This window comes from Musca autumnalis, unplaced genomic scaffold, assembly GCF_047663935.1.
Source record: "Musca autumnalis isolate F117 unplaced genomic scaffold, ASM4766393v1 scaffold_1, whole genome shotgun sequence".
Lineage (NCBI taxonomy): Eukaryota > Metazoa > Arthropoda > Insecta > Diptera > Muscidae > Musca > Musca autumnalis.
The window spans coordinates 124,836,788-124,861,419 of record NW_027411644.1 but is presented as its reverse complement, the minus strand read 5'-3'; the positions used below and the strand labels follow the sequence as shown (position 1 = coordinate 124,861,419).

The following is a 24,632-nucleotide window of genomic DNA, read 5'->3' as shown; positions in this document are numbered from 1 at the left end:
TTGTTTTGTGGGGTACCTTCCCCATTCCTTTCTGTTAAACGCTATATGTATAACCCAAACTTATGATTATATCGGTTTCAGCATACATTTTGGTAGGCAATGAAGTTATGTGCACCCTAGGACCGGACCAGGCCCACTTTTTTTAATATGTTATATCTTGAAAACTGATGACCACGCCCACTCTTTTCAAAACATTATTTTCCAAAACTACTGAACCTAATTTTCAGAAAATATTCAGGAATGTCCCGTGGTCCAAAATGTAGACAAATGTGGTCCAAATTGTAGACAAATTTCGGGGCCTATTATTTTATAATCGGTGTATTTGTTAAACTTATGAGTGCATCAGGTTGCAAATTAGTTTTCGAGACAACGGTGGTTGTCCCCCGATCAAGAAAAAGTATATATTTACAAATGTACTTAAACGGTGAGGTTCAACGGTCCATCAGCCATGAAAAGCTAAAACATATAGGTCTAAATAAGCGGGAGAATTCGATTTAATCATTTTTTTAACTTTTATTATTAGATCGCTTTAGGATAAATACAGTGACATGGACGATAATAAATCGTAAAAGGCACAAATTGGCGAAAAATCCGACAAAGTCCGTAAGAGAAAAGAAAGGTTACAGACAAAATCTGTTGATAAATTTAAAATCCTTCTCGGTTTTATAATGGACCGAAGAATTGAGGTAGAAAATACCTCCTTTTGAATTAAAACTCATTACGACGGGCCAGCAACGCGGACCGGGGTCTGCTAGTATTGGATATATTTGATATTTTATACGTAGAATGCCAAAACATGAAATGTCTCTATTATGCATATATCGATATTTATTTAATATTCTATTAAAGTTTTAGAATGGTGTCTTAATAATTGCAAAACTATTATTCCATTACATTTTTTATACATTTCTGAAATTAAAATCTGACTTTTTTATGTGTTAGAAAATTTTACGATTTTTGAAAATTTATTTATTAAAAATGTATTAAATAAAGTGATAGAATTTGTTACCGATATTGCTGAAATCTACTTTTGGTACTCTAATAGGACGATTTTCCGAAAACCCCTTGGTGTATCCCACCTACATACCATTTTAAATTATTACTGGAAATAAATATGTTTATTGTTATTAAGAAATTTATAAGCAAACATAATCTATATACATACTTATATGTGCATATGCTTTCACTTTTACATCCACAAAGCTCTGTGTTGCTATCCATGATGTTTGATTTGCAAAAAAAATTACATTACTTAGTATACATAATCATTTCCGTTAATCTTTATTATTTAGTCGTTATGACGAAAAAAATTATTTTAACGACCAATTTAAAAACGAAACAAAAATAATTCCACAATTTTATTTATTGTTTTTTCGCTTTTATTTTGTGCTATTAACAATTTCTTTATTTATCCTTTGGGGCAGACTGAATAATTACTCTCAATATAGGGAGTATTGTATTCGTATGAGTATATGTGTTGAAAATATTAGTTACATCTACATATAAATGGGCATGTTGTACATACAGAATTACAAATATATTTATCTCAAGATTTGCATTTAAAGCTTTAAAATAGTTTATTCTATTGGATACCTAAATTTACATGTACAAACATTAATGTTAATTAAAAGAAGAAGAAATAATTACAAGTTTCTCTGTATACATTAATTCAGCAGGCATTCTACTATTACAATTTGTTTCAACTTAATTTTGTTTACTCCGTTTTTATGCTGCTGAAAAAGGACCCTGTCGTTCCATTAACGACCTTGCCAAAAGGGAATATCTAAAGAACAATCTGTTCTATAGCCCGCCTTTGTAAAGAAAACTATACACCCATTTACAAACTGTGGTCATTGGTGCAATCTTTTCAACTTTTACACCTTTTCGCGCATAAAGATAAACCGCGTTTCATAATGAACGTATAATTAAGATAGTCCGAACAACTTAAGACTTTATGCTTCGCTTCAGTTTATCAATGATTGCCACCTTTTTTTGTGGAATAATATTAGAGCTTATTTTTACCTTATTATACCGTTTGCGGTATTTCATTTCCCACCCTTGCTCACGCTATCAACGAATACGAAGAGAAAACGCAAAAAAGGTCACTAAACTAGAGCATTGAAGGCGGCACAAGACCAGCCAAATGGATAAAATCGAGCAAAATGCAGTTAATTACATTGGATTTAGAGTGTTTAGATAAGCACTCGCAAGGACTTCTGTAGTTGGATAAATGTAGTCAGTGCTCATCCGCATGGTTACATTCAACGGTCATAATTGTATATTTTCGTATTGTCCGGATGGTGGGGGCAGTGTAATGTTCTTTTTCGGGTATATAAAAACCACTTTTGAAGACGATGGCTTTTTTCATTTCATTTCTTTGTGAAGATAGAGTGGTGTCCTAATCTGGGTATTAAACATGCCGTGGAATTTCTCAAAGTTACAATGATTTACAGTTTAAACAGCCACTTAACGTCTAAGTAATTAAAGTAACCAATTTTATTTAAAACACAATAAATCCTTGAAATCCGTTGGAATTGGAAAATTAATGTCATTTGTACAAAAGAGGAACTATAGATCAAAATCTCAATAAAATGAAGCACAACATTTCTTATTTAGATATAACCAGTGGACCAACGAAATTAAATATTAACACAAAGTTTGACTCGAAACTGGAACAATTTTCCTAAGATATAGAGTAATTTATATTGGAAGAAACTCCTTAATTCTTAACTGTCAATATAGAGACCAAAATTAAGAATAAATAATATAAAAGCGTTAAGTTGGGCCATGCCGAATAATGGAATAATTAGATTCATTTCTTTTATGAAAGTACAAATGTCCTCAATTTTAGCTGAAGTTGTTTGACTCCCAGTTGTCAAACCCCAAAATTGCTACAGTTATTACCACAAGCGGGCGGGCGGACGAACATGCATAGATCTACACAGAATTTGAACCTCATCAAGAATATATATATACTTTATAGGGTCGCAAATGATTATTTCAATGCGTTATAAACAAAACAAAACAAACTGAATATAACCTCCATACGATGGAGTTAATCCATGACCCATACCACTACTTTTGGGCATTACCTTTTTAACCTTCCACAAATATAAACAAGTAAGAACGGCGCACATTGGTTAAGAATCTTTTTTTCAAAACTCTTTAAATTTTGAACGACAGATAACATTTTCAGTTTTCCGACACATCAAAAGCGACCAAATTAGGTCTATCGGTTGCAGAGGAATTTAAGGTCAAAGTTACAAATTTGAGTTTTTTTTTTCTTATTTTGCATCAAATTATGAGTGTTTTTGAGTTTTTCATATGTTTTAACTATTTAGAAAAGGTCAAACCCCAATAAGCAAGCCATAAAAATATAAAAACTTAAAAAAAAAATTGTTTGGATTTTTTTTGAAAAAATATTTTTTTTCTAAAATTAAAAAGAAAAAACTCATATATTAAAAAAAATTTCCTTTAGTTTGAAAAAGCTATAATTTATACAGGAAACGGTATGGAAAAACACAAATTTGTCCAAAAATTTTAAAAAAAGTGTTAATTGGGCGGAACGGGATGAGTACAAAAGTATATATAGGCTGAAAGAGGACACTCTGGGGCATCATTCTGTGAGGATGGAACTTTGTTCCGTGCTGTTTCCTAATAGTTTTAGTTCACTAAACTTGAAATTTCACTAAAATTTAGTACCTGAGGAAAAATAAAATAGCTTACGTAGTGTAAACGCTACGTTTATTTATTATAACGACTCTTAAAGGCAACATACCTACCTACCTAACAAAAAAAAAACAAAGAACACAATATCTGTTATAGTTTCTGATAAATAACTGTTTTTTCTCCAGAAATTTGCAAAAATTACGTATTTTCCAAAATTGGTAAAATTTTTCGTCTTTAAGAGCACGCCACGACCACATCTTCCAATATTTTGGTTACTTTCGAATCCCATATAGAACTTAACAAATGGTGAAAACAAAAATTGGGGGAAATTTTTTAGACTCAAAGAAAACTAAATACCAAAATTCCGATATTTCGGTAAAATCCTCAAAATACCGATAATCAAGAGGTACGCTTCTGTGGGGATATAGGAATCCGCGGTGTATAGGTCCTCTCCTGGAATATTCTATAACCCTATGGAAGACTAAATAACAAGTTTCAGCCTTTCGGTGGGATATTGAGGTCAAAATCTTCAGAATTACGAAAATCGAGAGGTACCGTTCTATGGGGGCTATATCGAAACGAGGACCTATACCAACGAATTTCAGTCAGAAAGGCTTTTACCCCAAACAAAGACTAAATACTAAATTTATGCCATCTCGGTGGCCGATTTTCGGTATTTTGAAGGCTGTGGCCACAGACAACCTTCAAAATACCGAAAATCGGAAGGTACCGTTCTATCGGGGCTATATGAAGGCGTGAACATATACCGACAAAATTCTTTGAGAACGTTTTATACCCCCAACGAAGACTAAGTACCAAGTTTCAGCCATTTCGGTGTGATAATAAGGCTAAAACCTTCAAAATACCGAAAATCGGGTGGTATCGTTCTATGAAGGCGTGGGCCTGTACCGACAACCTTCATATGGAAGGTTTGATACCCCCAAAGAAGACCATATACCAAATTTCAAAAATTTTTGTGGAAAATTGAGCCCAAAACCTTCAAAATACCGGGGGCTATACTAAGGCGTAGACCTGTTTCTGGGGGAAAGTTGTATACCCCCAATGAAGACTAACCCCCTGCTTTTGTAACCATTTTTTGTTCGTTCGTCTTTATTCGTAATAGTTTTGGCATCCATACCTAAGCCCCTAGATGACATACGGATCTAATTCTTCGTAGACACGTTCTATATATAGTTAAGAATTCCTCATTCAAAAATCAGCGTTCCACATTTGCGCTGTGGCGAGTAAATCGATCTACAAAATTTGACAATTCGTGGGAGAACATAACTTTTTTTTACAAAAACAGAGGGTAAATACCAAATTTCAGCCATTTCTGAGGAAAATTGAGGCCACAACCTTTAAAATACCGAAAATCGGGAGGTACGTTCAATGGGGGCTATATGAATGAAGGCATGGAGGCTATACTAAGGCGTAGACCTGTACCGACAAGTTTCCGGGGGGAAAGTTTTATACCCCCAACGAAGACTAAGTACCAAATTTCAGCCATTTCGCTGTGATAATGAGGCTTAAACCTTCAAAATACCGAAACCGGGTGGTAGCGTTCTATGGGGGCTATATAAAAGCGCGTACCGATATAGCCCATTTGCAATACCAAACATCCTAGGAGTAATATAAACCTCTATACCAAATTACAAAGCTCCAACTTAAAAATTGCGAGCTGTATCTTGATTTCAACAGACGAACGGGCGGACTGGTGGAAAGACGGACATGGTTATATCGACTTAGAATTTTACCCTGATCAAGATTATATATGCTTTATAGGGTCTCCGATGAATATTTAGATGTGTTACAAACAGAATGCAAATTTAATTATGCCCTCCTAACACATACTTCCTGATAATAAAAATACTATAAATACCAAAGAATCAAAAACGAACTAAGGTCTTTGGGTTATAGTCTAAATGAAATTACCAGTCTTCATTATGCCCCTGATATCTCGACAACGTATAACATATTTGGTTCCCAACCTTAAGGCAGTCATTACAGTATTTCAAATCACAGCCCTGCTGCCGATAATGGGCCATACATGTAGTGTTCGGACCCTATCACCTCATCTGCGCTCCAACTGTTTTATCACCGATAAAAGCGGCTATTCTGGGCCCCTTCTGTCGAAACATTTGTTTGCCACTTGCTGGTATATTAAAAACAACGTAGCATACACTTATGGTTCTCAACCAATGCCATTGGTACATGCCTTATTGCAGTGTCAAAAGAATTAAAATATTGATTTTTTTGAATAAATTAAAAATTAATTATGTTACTCTAAATACACAGCATTTTTCATAATTCTCAGACATTAAAACACAACCACCTTGTTGAGTAGGGAATTAAAAAACCCGATTTCGTGGACAACCCATCAATTTAATTGATATCTATATATGCATATGTTTAATATACATCATGATATACATTCCAATGGAACATTCACTTATTTATACCCTCAGCCTTTGATACAACCAAAATTTTACCTCATCCAGACAATTTGGAGTTTCAGACAATTTGAAGTTGTTTTAACCATGTCCGTCCTTCTGTCTATCAGCAGGTTGGTGCGCTTAATAACTCTCGAACGGCATCAATCGATTTGATAATATTAGATTAACTTTGAATATAGACTTAATCGGTATACCCTCGTTACGGATCGTTTTGAAATTGTTTGCAACGCGTTCTTCTTGCGAGCCCTGTTACGACAATTTTTTCGGTGCAAGTCCATACTTCCTCATAATGGCCCAAAAGGTCCAAAAACAACCTACCGGTACCAACTAAACTGGCTAGTACGTAGGATAAACTCGATTTGGTCCAAGGACTGGTTGGGATAGTTTTTAAATTTTTGGCAACATGTTGTGTATGCGGCCATAGTTACGACGGTAATTTTTTTCCGGGAGCAAGTCCGTACATCCTGAGAAATTGGACCAAAAACTCAAAAAACTAAGGCTGAGGCTTTTTTTAAATCAGCTATTTTATTTATTCCACTTCAATTTGAAAAAAATACTTTATAGCTAAAGTATAACATTTGGGACATTAATTAAACATTCTCATAATAAAATGATTTTTTGAGAACACCGATATTCAATATTTGTGTGCTGCAGTTATGTGGTAGCAATCGTTAAGATATAAAATGTTATATTTCAAAATAAGTTAAATAATATATTGCCAGAAAAATAGAATACAAAAACTGGCCAGCACAGCTGACTGATAATTTTTACTTGTTATGTTGTAATAAAGTTCATCCCTAATGTGCAAGTACAATTACCTTTTTCTCCTAGCAGATTCACTGCCTTTATTGAAAGCACATTCAATGCTCCATGAACTTTTATAAAGATACACAAAAAATAATATAAAAAACAGACAGTCGAACATAGCTGCTGTCGCTGCCCTGTTCACGCTAGAGTGCACCGAGTTGAAGCAATGAAATGTTACTAATTAGAGGTTATTGCTCTATTATTGGACATCGTTTGGAACATCTCCGACGGCAGGGAATGTCAAAAAGCTGTTACTGAGTGAATCACTCTTGAAATACAAATTTTAGTCCCCTTTCAATAATGGTTGAAAGCAGTCGGTTAGATGCCATAAAAAGGATTTCCATAAAAGCAATATTTCTTAATTAAATTGTAATCTTATACAAAACCCACAGATGTGAATAGAAAGAAAGTAGGGCCATTGGATGCACATACATACATCTGCACAAAACAAAATAAATACTTGTATGTGACCTTCTTTTTGCACAAAAACAAACGAAATATTTGGTCTAATTTGTCGTTTCAAGTGGTTTAATTTTAACATTCCCACAGAGCTTGCCATAATTATTTAATTAATTAAAACATTTTGTCAAATATATTTTATACTGCGGAACGCCTTCGGGTACTTTTGTGGAAACGTGTAAAACATGCACTGATTTTGGAAATGTCTTATACAATAGAATACGAAATTAATAAGAATATAACATTTTTTAACAAAACGGAAAATAGAAAAAGTTTTACGAGATGCTTGAAAACCCCAGATACATTCTGGGACGTAAGTGAAGACATATTAAAAGTATGTTTAATTCTCTCTGTGTATTACGTCCACAGCTATCGATAACAGATTTTTTGTTTGTTTTTTAAACAATTTTAGTAGTATCAAAGCATAGTGAAATTCCAGGATTTCAAAATATGTAAAATAGTTAAACATTGTCGTCCTAATTTTTCATGTCAATTGTGCAATCAATCAATTATCTTGCATTGCATAAGGCCGACATGCCCTTGTGTGACATGTCCTTGTTAAAATAATGGGTTAGTAGGGGGATTTGTAAGTAGTTACGGCTGCCAAAAATCCCTTATAAAACCCATTATTTTGGGATGATTATTTTTGCTGGGAAGGCGCGGTAACGGAATAAATATCACCTTTCATGTGTGAAATTAAAAATTCTGGATGATTTTAGGTTCATTATTTGTTACTTAAAAAAAACTAAATTGGGAATTTATTGGCTTATTTTTTTACAAAAAAAAAAAAAACACCGTAAAAAAACAAACATGCATTTTATTTTTTTATTTTTATGATATATTTCTGAAGAATACTATAGATTTCCATATTGCAAAAGGAACCAATTAAGGGCATACGAAATAACACATAATGTAAAATTTTAATATTTAACTTAAAAAATATATATTTATAACTTAAAAACACCTGCAAAGGTTTCTGAAACTGAAAATAACCTCTGTCCAAATTACTATACTAACATACCTTATCTTCCCATTAACCGCAGTAAGAAAACACACAAAAATTACGAATAATTTATTGGTTTGCATCATTCTTATATACGCAGTCATAATAAGCAGCGCCTTAATGTTGGCGCTCGTTTTTATTTATTAATTTCAGAATCAACCAAAATGTAATTTCTTTTTATTTATGAGCCGAGTATTGCATGGATTTTAAATTACATATTACAGTTGCTAACCTAAACTGAGGGCTATTTATTTGAACGAATTAAATAAATATTTAAGGCAGCACTTCGTTTAAATTAAAACTTTGGCGTTAATCAAATTCTATATTGATATTTAAATCCTATAACAACGACCAATTGTTATTGTATGATTATTTCCTTTATATACAGTTCATTTGACATTTTACGTTATAATTTTAATATATTAATTTTTTACATTTCTATTCAAACTGCATGCTCCACATGGGGTCTCAATCCAAAAATGACACAATGGCTATTCAGAGGCGTAATTAGACCTACTCTAATATACCAATGCCTACTGGAAACTGTTTTTACCCAGTCGGCGCAATGCTTGGTGGTAAGTGCTAGATGAAAAATCAGGCCAGATCACAACAAGGTCCATCAAGTGGGATTACAGAATGTCTGAACTGGCTGAATGCTATCACGAGGTCAACTACGGTTAACGTCCTCGAATTCCACCAAAACACATGGGGATTTATTAAAAATAAGAAATTGTTTTATAAGATTTTAGAAAACCGTTACTTTTTCTAAATTTTGACTTTTTATCACATTAATTATACGAGTATGTTTTCTAATATCGGTGAAAACATGCAATATAAAAATTAATGTTAACATAACGCTTATTTTGACGCCCATTCTACGCCTCTGGAATAATAAGCATTTCATTATACACTTGTTATTTTTGTCAATGTGCTTATTTTTTGATAAATCAGAAATTGGGACACCCGTTTTTTCGGGTGGCAAAATACCCCTCAGCAATGTTGGCGACATTTCCTGCGTATTTCGGCCATGTAAAACTTCTCTACAAGTGGTCTGTCAACTGTAGGTCCCATATCATTGAGCTAATATGAATCGGGGTGCACTCATAGATATGAGAGAAGTCTCCCTTACACCGTATGGGATGTTGTGGAACAATGTTTTTGTTTGTTTTGTTAATTAATATTTATAAATTTCTGTGCATACTTACATGGTCGGCATTTATATGCAATCTCGACGAATTTCCGTATACCGGCACAAGGATCCCCACTGGCTAAAGGTTTAGAGTTCGCAGAAAATTTACAATGACGTTTCTTCTGGCAGGCATCGACCACCGTTTGCAGCAGGGCGTACTAAAAAGTGGAAAAGAATAAAAGGAAAATTGACGATTAGATAATATTGGAACGGCATTCGAGCAAAAGAGCAAAACGCTCAGCATTAACTACATTTGAAAATTGACTATACTGGTTTGTAGCCGACAATGATACTGTCCATATTCAAGCTTGGTTCAAGTATAAATCAAATCGGCCGTTTCAGCATATACACACTTGCTCAAAGTAATAAATACACCTTACACTTTATTCTTGAGAGTTCAATAGAACAATAATTTTGTTTTTCAAAATAGTTAGGCTTAATCCCATAGTCGTTGTTTTAATATTTTATTAAAACAACTTTAATTTATTAGGTAGTGCCAAAGAAATTCTCGATCAGAGTGTTTCTTTGCGCACGTATCTATTTGAGCTAGCAATTTACACTTGGGTATAAAAAGTTTCTTGTTGAAAAACAAGAAACAAGGGAACTGATGAAGATCTGTGGCGAGATCTGAAACTATAGTCTTCCCTGCTTAACCCCTTGGTAAACATCGCAAATTTTTCCCACTAATAAATTAAAGTTGTTTTAATAAAATATTAAAACAACGACTATGGGATTAAGCCTGACTATTTTGAAAAACAAATAGAAGTTGTCATCCTAAAGAAAAAACGCCAACCCTCCTAGAACAATAATATTTATTTAAAGAAATTATGAATTTACTGTTCCTTATTCCTTAAGGTCATAAAAGTAAGGCAATCAAAAAACCAATGTAAGTTTCATTGAAAATCAATTAAGTTCAGATAGTGTTTCATGTTGGAACTTCCAACTTTGGGCGATAGTATTATTCCTAATAATAAGTGATATTCTTCAGTTATATTATATTGTTATATGTATTTTATTTTAATATTATTGAAAATAACGCAGTGGGCTTGTATTTTCTCATCTTTCGTATACTACTTTCCTGACAAAATTTGGAATACTTGACCTTAATTCTTGATTTATTTCAGGTGACATTTTGTAGCATACTTTTATCGTAGTTGGCACAATGCTCCCATTCTGGAGGGTAAAAAAGCAACAAATATGAAAATCCAAAGACAAAATTATGAAATATTTGTAAAATTGGAAGCAGAAAATGTTGAGTCCTCTCCGCATTATTTTCCCTAGAAATGTAGCGCACACCGGGTTGGAACCACTTTAAATGACATAGTTATTAATTACCAATAATTTCAAACTGGATATAGGTCTAAAGAATGCAATGTACCTGCAATAGTGTACTGGCACCTTCTTCGGCTCAGCTAAGATTACGTCATATTTGGTGACAAATTAACGAAAGTTATTATTTTTAATCGAACTTACAATTGGACGCTATAAGAGGACAAATAAACATACTTTTGTATTCAAAGATAAATGTTTACCAATAAATATTGGGTCAGATGATTACAGGCCAGTACGCAAAAAAATTGTCCTTGTTAACCCACATAAAGCCACTGTTAGTTTAAACGCCACAAAACTAGGATATTTTCGCAAATTTTTGAGTGGTGCATTTTGTTATAGTATTGTCAGTTATCTGTCATTCCATGCTCTTGAAGCTTCATTTGGCCTGTGCATTTCCACGCAACTGACCTAAAACGCGAGCAATTAAAAAATAGATTTTAATAAGGCAAAACAAAAAAAAAAAAAAAAAGATTTTTTGTATTTTTCGACTTTTATGGAAAATTTAATAATAAATTTAATAAATTTTACATTCATATAAAGTCAGGGATTTGTTAGAAATGTAGTAAGATTATTTTTTCAATCAAAACCCAAAGGATTATATTACCCTTCAAAGTTTTCGGCACTTTTAAAAGCAGGTCCGATTACAGGAATACTGCACGTTTTAGAGAAAAAAGTTTTTTTTTATTAAAAAATGCTAATAAATCTCAAAAGTATCATTTTCATATCAAATGTTAAGTTTTCTCGCAAAAATATGCTACATTTACGCGCTTAATACTATTTGACTACAAGTGGTTAAACTTTCTTCTTCTGAATTTTTTGCTTATAATTGTGATCTGCGGGGACGACAAATTTATGAGCCAAATAAATACGGTCCGTTGTGAGTCGCATCACGCGTTCAAAACAACAATCACATGAAAAAGTGTAAGGATGCCAAGTTTGTTATTGAAGTGTTCATGAGTTGTTGATACACGACTCTCAACTGACCGCATATATGCAGAGGCCTTTAGACTAAAATGTCGTATTTGGCCCCCGCTTTTACAAATTTCGTAGGCACCAATTTTATGCTTGTTACCAAAACTAGCCCAAAAACGGTAAACTTTGGTAAACCACTCAATTGATAAGAAAAAATAATTTTTGTCGTTGTTAAAAATAGGGTTAATGTCAAATATACATTCGAAATGTCACCGAAAGGGTTAATGCTACAATAAATACTACGTTCTCAAATTAATTTAAATATATCCGCATCGCAAAATATCAATCGAAAAGCCTCCATCCAAGGCCTATTCTCTTCATTAGAGGTTATTCTGTCATCAAAATGGCAAATTATTTCATTTTTTAAACGTTTCGTTCATTGTGCTGAAGTTTTTGGAGTGGCCCTCTTACCGTGTGATAAATTGTTTATTGTATCACACGATTTATGCATATCTAGCCAACTCGTAAAGTAGGCAACTCCCTTTTGTCAGATTTATCTGCATATTAATACGAACCATTTGATACATAACACATGTATGCATGTGTGTGTGGCATAACCTGTACTCTGATATCAATTTCTAATAGAACATACACGGGCCAGCATATGTGTGGATATGCGACCATGTGAACAATGTACGGATATGGGAAAATCATTGAAATGTAATAATGTAAATCATGCAGGAATCCGAATAGTTCGACAAATCTAAGTGGCTGCAACACATGCAAACTGATCAGCTACGGCTCCAATTTCAGTAGAAGGTAAGCAAACACCGTTAGAAGCCAACATAAGTGTAGAAGGGATTCAATGTACATTTCCCGAAACAGTGGTCAACATTACAACATGGCCATCAAATTAGACAAGCAGTTGGAAAATGGTGAATATATTTTTCTATGCTTATGCTCATTGAGTTTTTTTAAAAAGTTGCCATAAAATCTTCACATTATATTGTATTTTGAGCATGTGCGCCTGATATTTGCAAGATTTAGGACACTGTAGCTTTCCTTTCGATCCTTTGTACGGTTACGCTGTACATACATATTTGGTACATTTCATATCTCTACAAACATTCATCCACACATACTTATGTAGACTGGACGTGCTTGGTATGTATTTAATTTTTTCATTTCGTCCTCCATCTCATTTTTTTCAACATCCTGCCATGTAGTTGTATGTATGTATAGCATGAGACCTGCACATAGTCACATTGGAACGAACTCGAGGAAATATTGTCTACAGCATAAACATTGTTTGGCGTTACGCAGTAGGATTTTGAAAATCGAATATACATACATACATATGTATGTATATGTGCGGGCTGGCCAAAGAATACGTCTATGTTTCGGTGATTCTATACATGTATGTATGGATATTTGTATGAGGGAATGCACTCTTGTGTGCTCAGTAGCTCATTCCCACACATATTGGCTGAACCTACGTAGTCAATATTTGAGCAAAGTTTTATCTATCTATCCTTTGTAGCCATTGCGATGTGGCTGTGCTCTGCTATGGTGAAATATCTGCTGAACGAATAACAATCATCCGTTTAATAAAACGAGTCGCATCATCGGTATTGTTCGTCGTTTGCTTCGATTCAAGTCTTTGCAATATTACACAAAACTCTTGACACACAAATGCCACATGAAGGTATTTTCAATTATGTTGCTCACCTGTAATCCGCTTACTGTACACGACTCCGGAGGCTTTACTTCGATTTGTGTCCCGCTATGAATGACGCCAGTGTTGGTACCAGCACCAATGAGGCCAGCACTTCCATCACCTGAACTGCTACCAGCGGTTGTAAGATCTTCCTGGGATAGTGGTGGGCATAGGCTGTGGTCACTCAAATCTGTGTTGAAAGAAGATGAAAATACAAAAACATTACACTCAGAAAATTGCATTGTTTGATAAAAGTTTCACTGGCGGTACAAAGATATTGATTACTATAAATCAAATGTGTTCTTCTTTGACACAGCGGTGTCGAAGTTTTTCGGCAATTTACACACATACGACCCGAATGCATAGAAAGAGCGCACGAAAAAGAGATAATGTTTTGATTTGTTTTTGTTTTGTAGCGTGCGTGCATAAAAACACACTAACACACAGTCATAAGTTGCCAATAGTTTGAATACATTCACATTTTGGGCTGTTCTCTTTTTGGTCACGTCTGCTATAAATGGTAGGGGTTAATAATAAAGAAATTAAGTAAAGTTTTTAAAAATAGAAAAAAACAGTAAAATCCATGATGCGTGGTTGCATCGTGGTGCAACGGTATGCATCATGAAGATCTTACAACCATACCCGCCTTGCGTCGTATAATTTTTTAATTAATAACAATCATACGCCCATGGACACAACAAATGGCATACGTCATTTGTTTTTTAACTGATTGTTCTCCCTTTTCGAAAGCTAACTTAATTTCCTTTTTTGTAGTAGTAATTCGTTTGGCATCTTTTAAGCAGCTTAGAGTCCGATCAAGAACATTTTCTTGTGTCTAACGAGTTTTTCAGACTTAAAACGCATTAAATTAGGCGTATGTTAACCAATATTAAGAGTATTGGCTTGTTTAAAAGATAGCATTCGACTTTGTTTTTTTTTTCAAAATAGTCTGGCTTAATCCCATTGTTGTTGTTGTGGAGAATATGAACAAACAAAAAACGAGGGAACGAGGAACTGATGAGAACCTGTTGCAAGGATCGAAAATACAGTCTTCCCTGCCCAACCCCTTGACAAATTATGGATATCCATTGTGAAAAAAGTTATGCCAGTTTAAAATTGAAAATCTAAGAAAGCCCGTTTTTCTCAATATTGACCGTTACAAAATCAAACAACTAAGAACCGCGTTAAGTTCGGGCGGGCCGAACTTTTTATACCACGAACATTATTGAAGTAAATAAGAAGATGCACTTCCACTTATTGCAGGAGTAGTATATCCCAACTTTTAATGCTCCCTTCAAAAGAGCTCATATGGGTCGTAGTTCTTTCCAAAACATGAATCAATATTTACAATTTTCCGAATTGAGCTTTTAAACTCTTGGCAACACACAATATTAAATTACAGCAATCTAGGTTCGAACATTTTACAAAAAACTCTCGATATACATAAAACCAGGTAATAGCAGCAAGACTTAAACCTGGGAAAATACGAAAGGATAAGGTTTTCGTTTTCTGGAAATACTGTCTGATTTTTTGCAAGGGGTGTTTTGTACCTGTGTAAATGTCTTGTATCTTTAGCGAAGACTAAATACCAAATTTCAGTTATTTCGGTTGAAAAATGTTGCTAACACTTTCAAAACACTGAAAATCGGAGGGTACCGTTCTTTTGGGGCTATATGAAGACGTTTCAGTAAGATATTGAAGCCACAATCTTCAAAATACAAACCGAAAATCGGGATGTACCGTTCTATGGGGGCTATATGAAGATGAGGACCTGTACGGACAAATTTCAGGTGGAAAGTCTTATACCCAAAGGAAGTCTAAGTACCAAAATTCAGCCATTTCAGTGGCTTCTATATACAGAACATTTTGAGGTACTGTTCTATGAGGGCTGTATGAAGATATGCACCTATACCGACCAATTTCAGGTGGAGAATTTTATACCCCAACAAATACTTAATATTAGGGCCTATAACTTTAAAATAACGAAAGTCGGGAGATGCCGTTATATGGGGGCTATATGAAGACCTTGACATATAACGACAAATTTCAGGTGGAAAGTTTTATACCCTCAACAAAGACATAATACCAACCTTCAAAATACCGAAAATCGGAAGGTGCCGTTCTATGGGGGCTATATGAAGACGTGGGCCTATACCAAAAAACTTCAGCTGGAAAGTTTTTACCCCCAACGAAGATTAAATACCAAATTGCAGCCATTTCTGTGTTATAATGAGGCTAAACATTCAAAATACCGAAAATCGGGAGCTAACCGTTCGCCTTATATCAAACAGATTTCAGACTTTTCCATTAGATAATTTTGACTAAAACGGACGTATACCTATAATTCTCTACAGAAGTATTCTTTTACCCACAAGGAAGATTACATACCTTATTTCAGCAAATTGGTTGAATAATGTTGTAAAATGCTTGATATACAGAAAACCAAAAATCTAATCCACCATCGGAAATCTACAGGTAATCTATGGGATTTATATACAAATGAGGAGCAGTACTGATCATTCTCTGCGAAATATTTTAAACGAATTTCGGCTATTTTTCGTCTTCCATGGACCCCAACGAAACCGATTTGGTACATCAGAACCCCTGCATAATTTTGGTGTAGCAAAATATTATTGATAAATTCGATTTTGGATTCAACATGCAACTTTTTTTTTCGATTATGCGACAAAGATTGCGAATTTTGAGCGAAAATATTCAGAATATCTAATCAAACACGGATTGGTTTCTTATTTTCAGATCGAACACCTCAATTTTTTTAAGAATTTGTTCGGAAAATTTTCAGAATCTTGACACAAATCTGCGAGAGGGATACAATTGTTTGTCGGTGGTTGTTACTAACATCAAAATTTCTCCCAGAATTTTCCAAAAGTTGCTGTCGAATTCTAAACGAATTACACCTTCTTCAGATGTAATTCGAATCATTTTATTTGTATTTCGAGAATTCTATTTATAATTCGAAACATTTCAATTGTAATTCGAATGTATCCATTTGAAATTTGAATTATTCCATTTGTAATTCGAATTATTCCATTATTCTATTTGCTTTTCGAATTATTTTATTTGTAATTCGAATTATTATTTTTTTGTTAATTTGAATTATTCCATTTAATTTCGAATTATTCCATTATTCTATTTGTTTTTCGAATTATTCTATTTGTTTTTCGAATTTTTTTATTTGTAATTCGAATTATTTTTTTGTAATTCGATTTATTCCATTTGTAAATCGAAAAACTAAATATAAAACCAAAAAAAAATTAATTCTTTTGTTTTGAATTTCAAATAAAATAATTCGAATTTCAAATAAAAAAGTTCGGATTACAAATGGAATAATTCGAATTTCAAATGGAATAATTCAAATTACAAATTGAATAATTGAATTACAAACGGAATAATTCGAATTACAAATGAAATAATCGAATTACAAATAAAATGTTACGAATTACAACTGGAATATTTCGAATTACATCTGAAAAACTTGAATGTTTTTTTTTGTAATTTCTCTCGACAAAACTTTCAGCATTCTGCGAACAGCTTCGGAATCAGAAATGAACATTCGTGTCGAGATTTTGCCCAAATTCGGTACGAACTCGAAAAGCAAAAAATACCGAAAGCGAAACTATCATCAGAATTTAAAATACATAGAATACTCAAATATAGGTGAAAATTAAAACTGTTTCTAAGACGCCATTATTTTGCTAATACTCGTACATATGTATGTACATATAGCATAAAATTGTGAGTGTATGTCTACAAATATATGTACATACTTAGGTTTTTCTATTGCTTAGTTTATCATAAAGGGTAGTAGATTGTTGAAGGAACGACTTATAGAATTTAAGGACACATAATACACACTCTTTCACAAAAGTTTCATATGAATGAAATTTCCTCTAGTTGTAGTGTATATGTCTGTGTACGAATACGTGTGTGTTTTAAAATGTGGTGCTTATATAACTTATTACACATACCTCCTGCTCGACCATACTGGGCCAATTCAATGGAAATACTGGTACCACGCGGACAACTGAGCGACAGTTGTTCGGAATCACAGCCGGCCCTCTGATATGTCCTCAGTGTAGCTGCCAACAGAGCTGAAAGGAAACAAATGATATTTGTATTACTTCTGCATGAATTGAGTTAATGCAATTTGAGTTGTATGCGGAAATGTAATTCCTGAGTTTTCAAAAAAAGCAGTCGAAAAACTCTGAAGGGTTGTGTATGTGTGTGTGTGTGTGGATGTGTTATTGTATCGCAATCAATCTGTGACAGTCAATAGATTTGATGTCCTTAAATTGTCCATGTAATTGCTTTGAACATAATATGGATCACTCATGCAAATGAAAATCTTGTGAAGTTTAGATGATTTTCTGCAAAAAATTTGTAGATTGAATTGAAGATTGATAACATAATGTGATAAAATCGTTACAAACTCGCTTTACATTATAATCTATATCGACGAAGCTATTTGAGCAGATAATTAAATAAGCCCTAAGATTATGTAAGGACTCATCTAAGGAGAATGGAAAATTGAGTATTTTGGGGGCAGAGTGTAAAGTAGCTTTTTTAAATTCACATACTTTTAAATCTCTAAATATGACCAAAACGTGTTGGTATTGAAAAAAGAAGAAGAAAGAAGCGACATCTATAGTTTTTTCCAATTTATTTTTTAATAAAAACTTCCCTATATTTAACATTTATTTAATACAACTACTTTAATGTTCCATACAACAAGATCAACAACATTCACTTGTTTTACAAAATTTTCCATAAATCACAATTATACCGCTCTCGATTAAATCCATAAATTTTTTAACATTTCAATTTGAACTTTGTGCACACCAACACACGTACGTACATACACAAGAATGAGACCGCATGATTCTGTCAAAAGCGTTCACTGGCAATTGAACAGTTTTTTAAAGCAATTTAAACTTTACAATAAATAACTGAATTAACTACAAATTAAATTTGTTCCATTTATTTCGAAAGCATAATTCATTTAGTTTCCTAACAATATTTGCATTTTTTCGATTCGATTCAACACTTGAATATAAATCGCAACCAAACTTAATTCATTCAAAGCACATAATCGAATTGTATTTTGTGGGGAAAGAACGTTTCAACTACCAAAAACTGAAAACAAAATCACGATACGTAAATTTTTTTGTTTTAGTTCAAAATTAAACGGCCTCACCAAAGAATTATATTGGCAAAGGAATCAATTTCTGGTAATTTGTGGCATTTTTTGGGGAAATGTCAGCCTAGGCAAATTCAACGAACAAATTTTTGTAGGATACGTTTTTCGCCACCGGTAAATTTTTCATCGATTGGACCATTTAGAGAATTTTCGTGAAAATGCACCTTTGGCCCCATACACATTACTGCAGAACTAAGATGGCTCGGTTGGCATGGCTCTTTAACCGATCGCCATAAAATTTCATATATAAGATTTTTCGATATTTTTTTATTTTTATTTTTTTTGAGCCTTTATACAAAATGATGTATGTAGCACATAAGCGTGATAGCTACGATAATTTATTATTAAGTACGGTATAGTCTCGATAATCCGGACACTCGTTTATGCGAACACTCGGTAATCCGGACATCATACATATATTTTTCTTACCTCGATAATCCGGACATCAATATTTTTTCCTATCTTGACCATTAGATTCTTATTTATTTCATTGACGTTTTCGTTCTTAACAATAGCAATTGGTGTTTAAATAAGAAAATGTAAGTTTTTCAAAGTTTTCTGTCCAAACCTCGACTTACTAGATATCCACTGTCAACTCAGTTATACAGTATGAAGTCATTTGGTGATGGTCATAGAGATCGCTAAATATTCCCCATAATTAGATAGGTGTGTTTGACTGCTGAAGTTCTATAGCGAGTCATAAGAGGCTCATGTCCCATGGAATTCAAATTTTACGAGGGCGTGCATTTTGCATATGCAAAATTTATGCAAATTCTTATGCATCAAATATTTCAATAATAGGTACAAAAATGTTTATGTGTACAATTTTTCGGTTTAATAAGTCAATAAAATGGAGAAATGTATAACCACAGCCACAACCTTCAAAATACCGGAAATCGGGAGGTACCGTTGTATGGGGCTATAAGGCCTATACCGACAAATTTCAAATGGATTGTTTTATACCCTCAAGGAAGACTTAGTTCCAAATTTCAGCCATTTCGGAGGGATAGTGAGGCCTCAACCATCAAAATACCGGAAATCGGGAGGAACCGTCTTATGGGGGCTATATGAAAACGTGGACCTGTACCTACAAATTTCAGGTGGAAAGTTGTATACCCCCAACGAAGACTTAATACCAAATTTCAAAAATTTCGGTGGGATACTTAGGCTACATGTCCTTGAATACGGTTTTGCATATTCTCATTTTATGCAAATATGTCAAAATATGCAAATAATTTCTGGGCCTAGTTGGTTTTATTTTGTGATAAAACGAGTTTCTGTCTAATCAGATTTTCTTAGGATCATATATGCATTTGCTTAGGATTCCGCTGTCTACTAATAGGCAAATGTCACCTAAATTACGCTGGAGGAATATAAGACGTTAATTTGGTAGCCAGAGAAGCTGCTTTCGGTCTTAAAATGGTCGCAGCTCATAATATTTTCTTAATATCAATTTGTTTACCTTATATGTCAGTTTATTATCTAGTAAAAGTTAAAGTTAAACGTACAAAATTATATGTTTTTGTTACTACTCGGTAATGCGGACAATTCGATAATCCGGACACCGCCGAAACATGCGCTGTCCGGATTATACTGTATTTATTATTATTTTTTGCAACTAGAAACATTTAATGATAATTTTATCGCTCTAATGGCAAGGCATTTTAATAACTTTCTGCATCAAGTCTAAATTATAAATAAATTGTTTATAAAAAATAAAATGTTTATAAAAAATACACTGACAATAACTTTATAACGCATCACCCTAATGCCTGCCTACAACTGAATGTATTTAAATGCGTGTTTTTGTCAGAGGCATGAAATGACAATATGATCAACAAACTTTTTGCCACAACACATTCTCAATGGAGTATAGTTCCAACTAAAATGCATATATTTATATATTGTAAACGGCAATAAAATCTGAATGTAATAAATGACCGATAACATCGATAAAAATTCACCAATATACATACATATACATAAATATATGTATATTTGAAATTATTATGACTTGTTTTTATGCCTGTATACCCTGGTACATAATAAGATTTCAGCAATCAATGAATACATTGTTTCACGTGCCACCACAATAACAATTGTATTCATTTGCATGTCAAATAAAATCCGTCGCGAAATCCAAACCCCCATTAAAGGCGCCCTTCACAATATTTTGTGGGGTTGCAATTTCTTGTGAATATGAATGAGTATTTTCAGTAGAGTTGTATATAGAGTTGTAAATGAAGGACGTGTTTTCTTAGATTAATACCACTTAATCTTTCTTTATGAATGGAATAAAACACGTAAATGTAATATTTGTGTAGTTAAATTATATTCTATTGTTTGTTTCTATTTGGTTTATGTATGCGTTTGATTGAACGATTATGATCCGAATGATTGAACTGGATAGTGAACTACGAACTAGATTACTGAACTAGTTCAGTTAAAAGAGCTGAACTATTGAACTAGATCTTTCAAATGAACTAGATTGTACAACTCTAATTTTCAGACAATAAGTATGGAAAATGTGTTTTTTTTATAAAATTGTTGTAAAACCTTAAAGTCTTTGGGCCACATTCACATAAAAAATTTAAATAGAATCGAAAACCATGTAACAATCCCAACGTACCAACCAAATAATTGTACTTTCATAATCTATCGAGCGCGAAAATATATAAAATATAATTTTTTAATTTTGTTTTTAATAAGTACACCTTCATTAGCTAATGCTTGAATGCAAAAAAAAACATTTGTTTGCTATGTTTATATTGGATCGGCAGAATTATGCGGAAGAATAATATGTTTGCTATAATGTTATATTAATTTAATCGACATATTATGCACTGCAAGCATGTTGTTCTAATTAAATTTATTTGTTGCGGTCGACCTTTGTTGTTATTTTAAAGTATATTATTATTTATTGTCGTTGTAGCATGGAACAGCATATGCATTGCAATGATTTTTAATCAACTGCGTTTTTCTAGTGTGTTTTTTTTTTTCAATAAATCAATGAATAATTTGTAAAATATTTGCATTTTGCGGTCCTCCAGTAGAAGTGAGCATTTTGTACCTTCGTGACAGGGAAAAGGAAGTAACAATAATGCGAATAAAAATATGGTAATTTGGTAGTATTGAATGAATGTTCATAAATAATTATGCAAACATGACATTTTGTGACATTAAATAACATATTAATTTCGCTATAGCAACAACATTTGAAAGGCAATTTACCAAGATATTTCCTTTTAGAATTGCACATATAAAAACTACAGACATCACTGTTTTTACTTATTTTTGATTTCATTCAAAGCACAACCTACATATAACATACATTTTTTATATGATTAAAAACAAAAAAAAACTTTTGAACCAAAATGAAACTAATTTTACTTGGTAGAACTTTTGATGATATATTTCGTGCGTTTCACCAAAACTTAAGAAATGTGTTAAAACTTTATTCTTCTAGTTAACAGTCTTTTATATATCAGTAACGGGATGACGGAAGTTTGTAAATGAAATGAGTTTTCTTTTAGACAAAAGCATCTAATTTCCTTATCACCGAATTCGATTTTGATAAAAGAAGAAGAATTCAAAATGTCGTATACCAAAGTAAATTGTATGTATAAAACAATATATTTTTAAAATATGCAAATAATAGCAGATTTCCAAAAACAATGCACGAACGCGAGAGGGCTCCATATATTCAGAGAGTAAACTAACCAAAATCAAGTGATGTCGTGTATATTTTAACGTATTTTTTAAGAAAACTTGAGCACCAATTTTTTATTTTGTCTGGTAATATTAGGAACCTGTACAGAGTACAAACTTCATCTATGAATAAAATGACGTAATAACACGGTTTTAACGATTCTATAATAATCTAGGTCATTATCTAATTCAAAAAAAAAAAAAAAAAAAAAATATGTAAAAAGTATCAGTCGGCTTTGCCGACGGAGATATACCCTCAGCCCGTTCAAGAGATATCGCGTATAGCATTTTAGTGACATTTATTTTTAAGTTTTGGGGAAATACCGGAAGTTGTGGACCGGTATTGCTTATCTCCGAATTGAAACTAAGTTTGGACAAAATATGACGAAGGCCAACATTTGGACCAAATCGGTTGATCAGTTCGTGCTCTACAGCCTAGGGGGTTTTTACACCTTTCCGACTGTTTTCTTAAGAAGTATGGATTTGCCCCTGAAAAAACTTTAACCGTCGTAATGGAGGCAGCGAATGCAAGTTGCTTTAACAAAGTTTTATCCAAAGTTTTGTGTGGGAGGTACCCGAAGGAGTTCATAAATATAGTCCATATTCGAACCTGATCTATATCTGGTAGATATATTAGGACGTGTAAAGTATGGACCAAATCAGTTACTTCCTTCAAGAGTTATCATGCGCACAATGTTTCCGAAAATTTTTCAACTTTTGTGGGGGAGGTACCTGAAGGAGGGGGCCGATATGGCTTATCTTTGAACCGAATTCGAGAGCAGGTCCTAAACTGAACTTTTCCGAACTTTTTGTGTGGGAAGTACCCGAAGGAGTTCACCGATTGAGTCCACATTGGAACCTATTATAAGTCTGGTACAAATTTCACGATGTGCAAAGTATGGACCAAATCGGTTACTGCCTTCAAGAGTTATCGTGCGCACAAATTTCCCGAACATTTTCGAACTTTTCTGGGGGAGGTACAGGAAGGAGTGTACCGATATAACCCATCTTCGAACTTAAACTAAGTTTGGACAAAATATTACGAAAGCCTAATTTTGGACCGAATCGGTTGATCCGTACGGACAGACAGACGGATAGACATGGCTAAACCAACTCCAAATTGTCTGAAACGGATTTCGTCCCAAACATAGTACTTGAGGTCTACAACCATTATTTCGATGAGGCACATTTTGTCCGTATGAAAGTGCATATACCCTCGTTAGCATAAATGTTGAGGGTATAAAAACTGATATTACGGCTTCAACGTTAGGCGGATGCAATGGATATATAGGATAGAACAGTTTTGCCTAAGGGTTGTTCATCAATTATGTCTTTGTACATATGTCCGCATATTGTGAGTTTTAGCTAGAGAACAGGAAAATATTCATTTTCTGCAACACATTTTCGCGTTTTTATACTTTTAACCAACAACAACTTTTAATACAACAAGAATACTACAAAAAACTGTTTTAGTAAAGCCTCCACATAGGAGGTACACCGGATTTTCGGATTTCTTTTGTAAATTCACATGCAGATAGCACTAATACTTCATTTTAGGCCCCATGGAGTCAGAAAATTTCTCTACTAAAATTTGGTGCCAACTGTTTCCATTTGATATTATCTCCGTATCACGTAATCTCACGATTTTAGCTGCTTTGAAGACTTTAGCTATATTTCCGAACAAAATAGTTATAATTTGCCATTTAAGGTGTGTTGTGGTTAAAAGCTTATCCACAACAACGTACCGATGTTGCAATAATTTCGTACAGCGGGTTCCCAGATTGGAAGGTAAACTATACCCCCCGATGTTAAGACTTTCCAAGTATGTCTTTCCAAGTGAGAATAGTTTCAGATGTGCATATAGTTCACATATATATGTATATTCCCCCGAATTGAGGTATATGGTGCACCAATCACGCTATGTATGTCAAATTTTAATGAAATTTGGAATGTGTTTCGGAATTCAGGGTGCCACCGTGGTGCAATGGTATGCACGCCCGCCTTGCACGCAGAAGGTCGGGGGTTCGATTCCCCGGCCAAGCAACATCAAACATTTTTCAACGGTGGCAAAATACCCCTCAGTAATGTTGGCGACAATTCCTGAGTATTTCAGCCTTGAAAAACTTCTCCACAAGTGGTGTCTTAAGACACGCCGTTCGGACTCG

General features: G+C 33.6%; 1 protein-coding gene across 2 annotated transcripts in view; it reads right to left on the bottom strand.

Annotated features, from left to right (window-relative positions):
• The window catches only part of LOC141406544 (uncharacterized), a 191,139-nt gene that overhangs the window by 47,080 nt on the left and 119,427 nt on the right, over positions 1–24,632 (bottom strand). For both annotated transcript variants that reach the window (XM_073992190.1, XM_073992200.1), the window contains exons 3-5: positions 17,531–17,653; positions 13,553–13,731; positions 9,597–9,738 (exon numbers count right to left, since the gene is read on the bottom strand). In XM_073992190.1, coding sequence (XP_073848291.1) covers positions 9,597–9,738; positions 13,553–13,731; positions 17,531–17,653 — 444 coding nt within the window. The remainder of the gene's footprint in view (positions 1–9,596; positions 9,739–13,552; positions 13,732–17,530; positions 17,654–24,632) is intronic.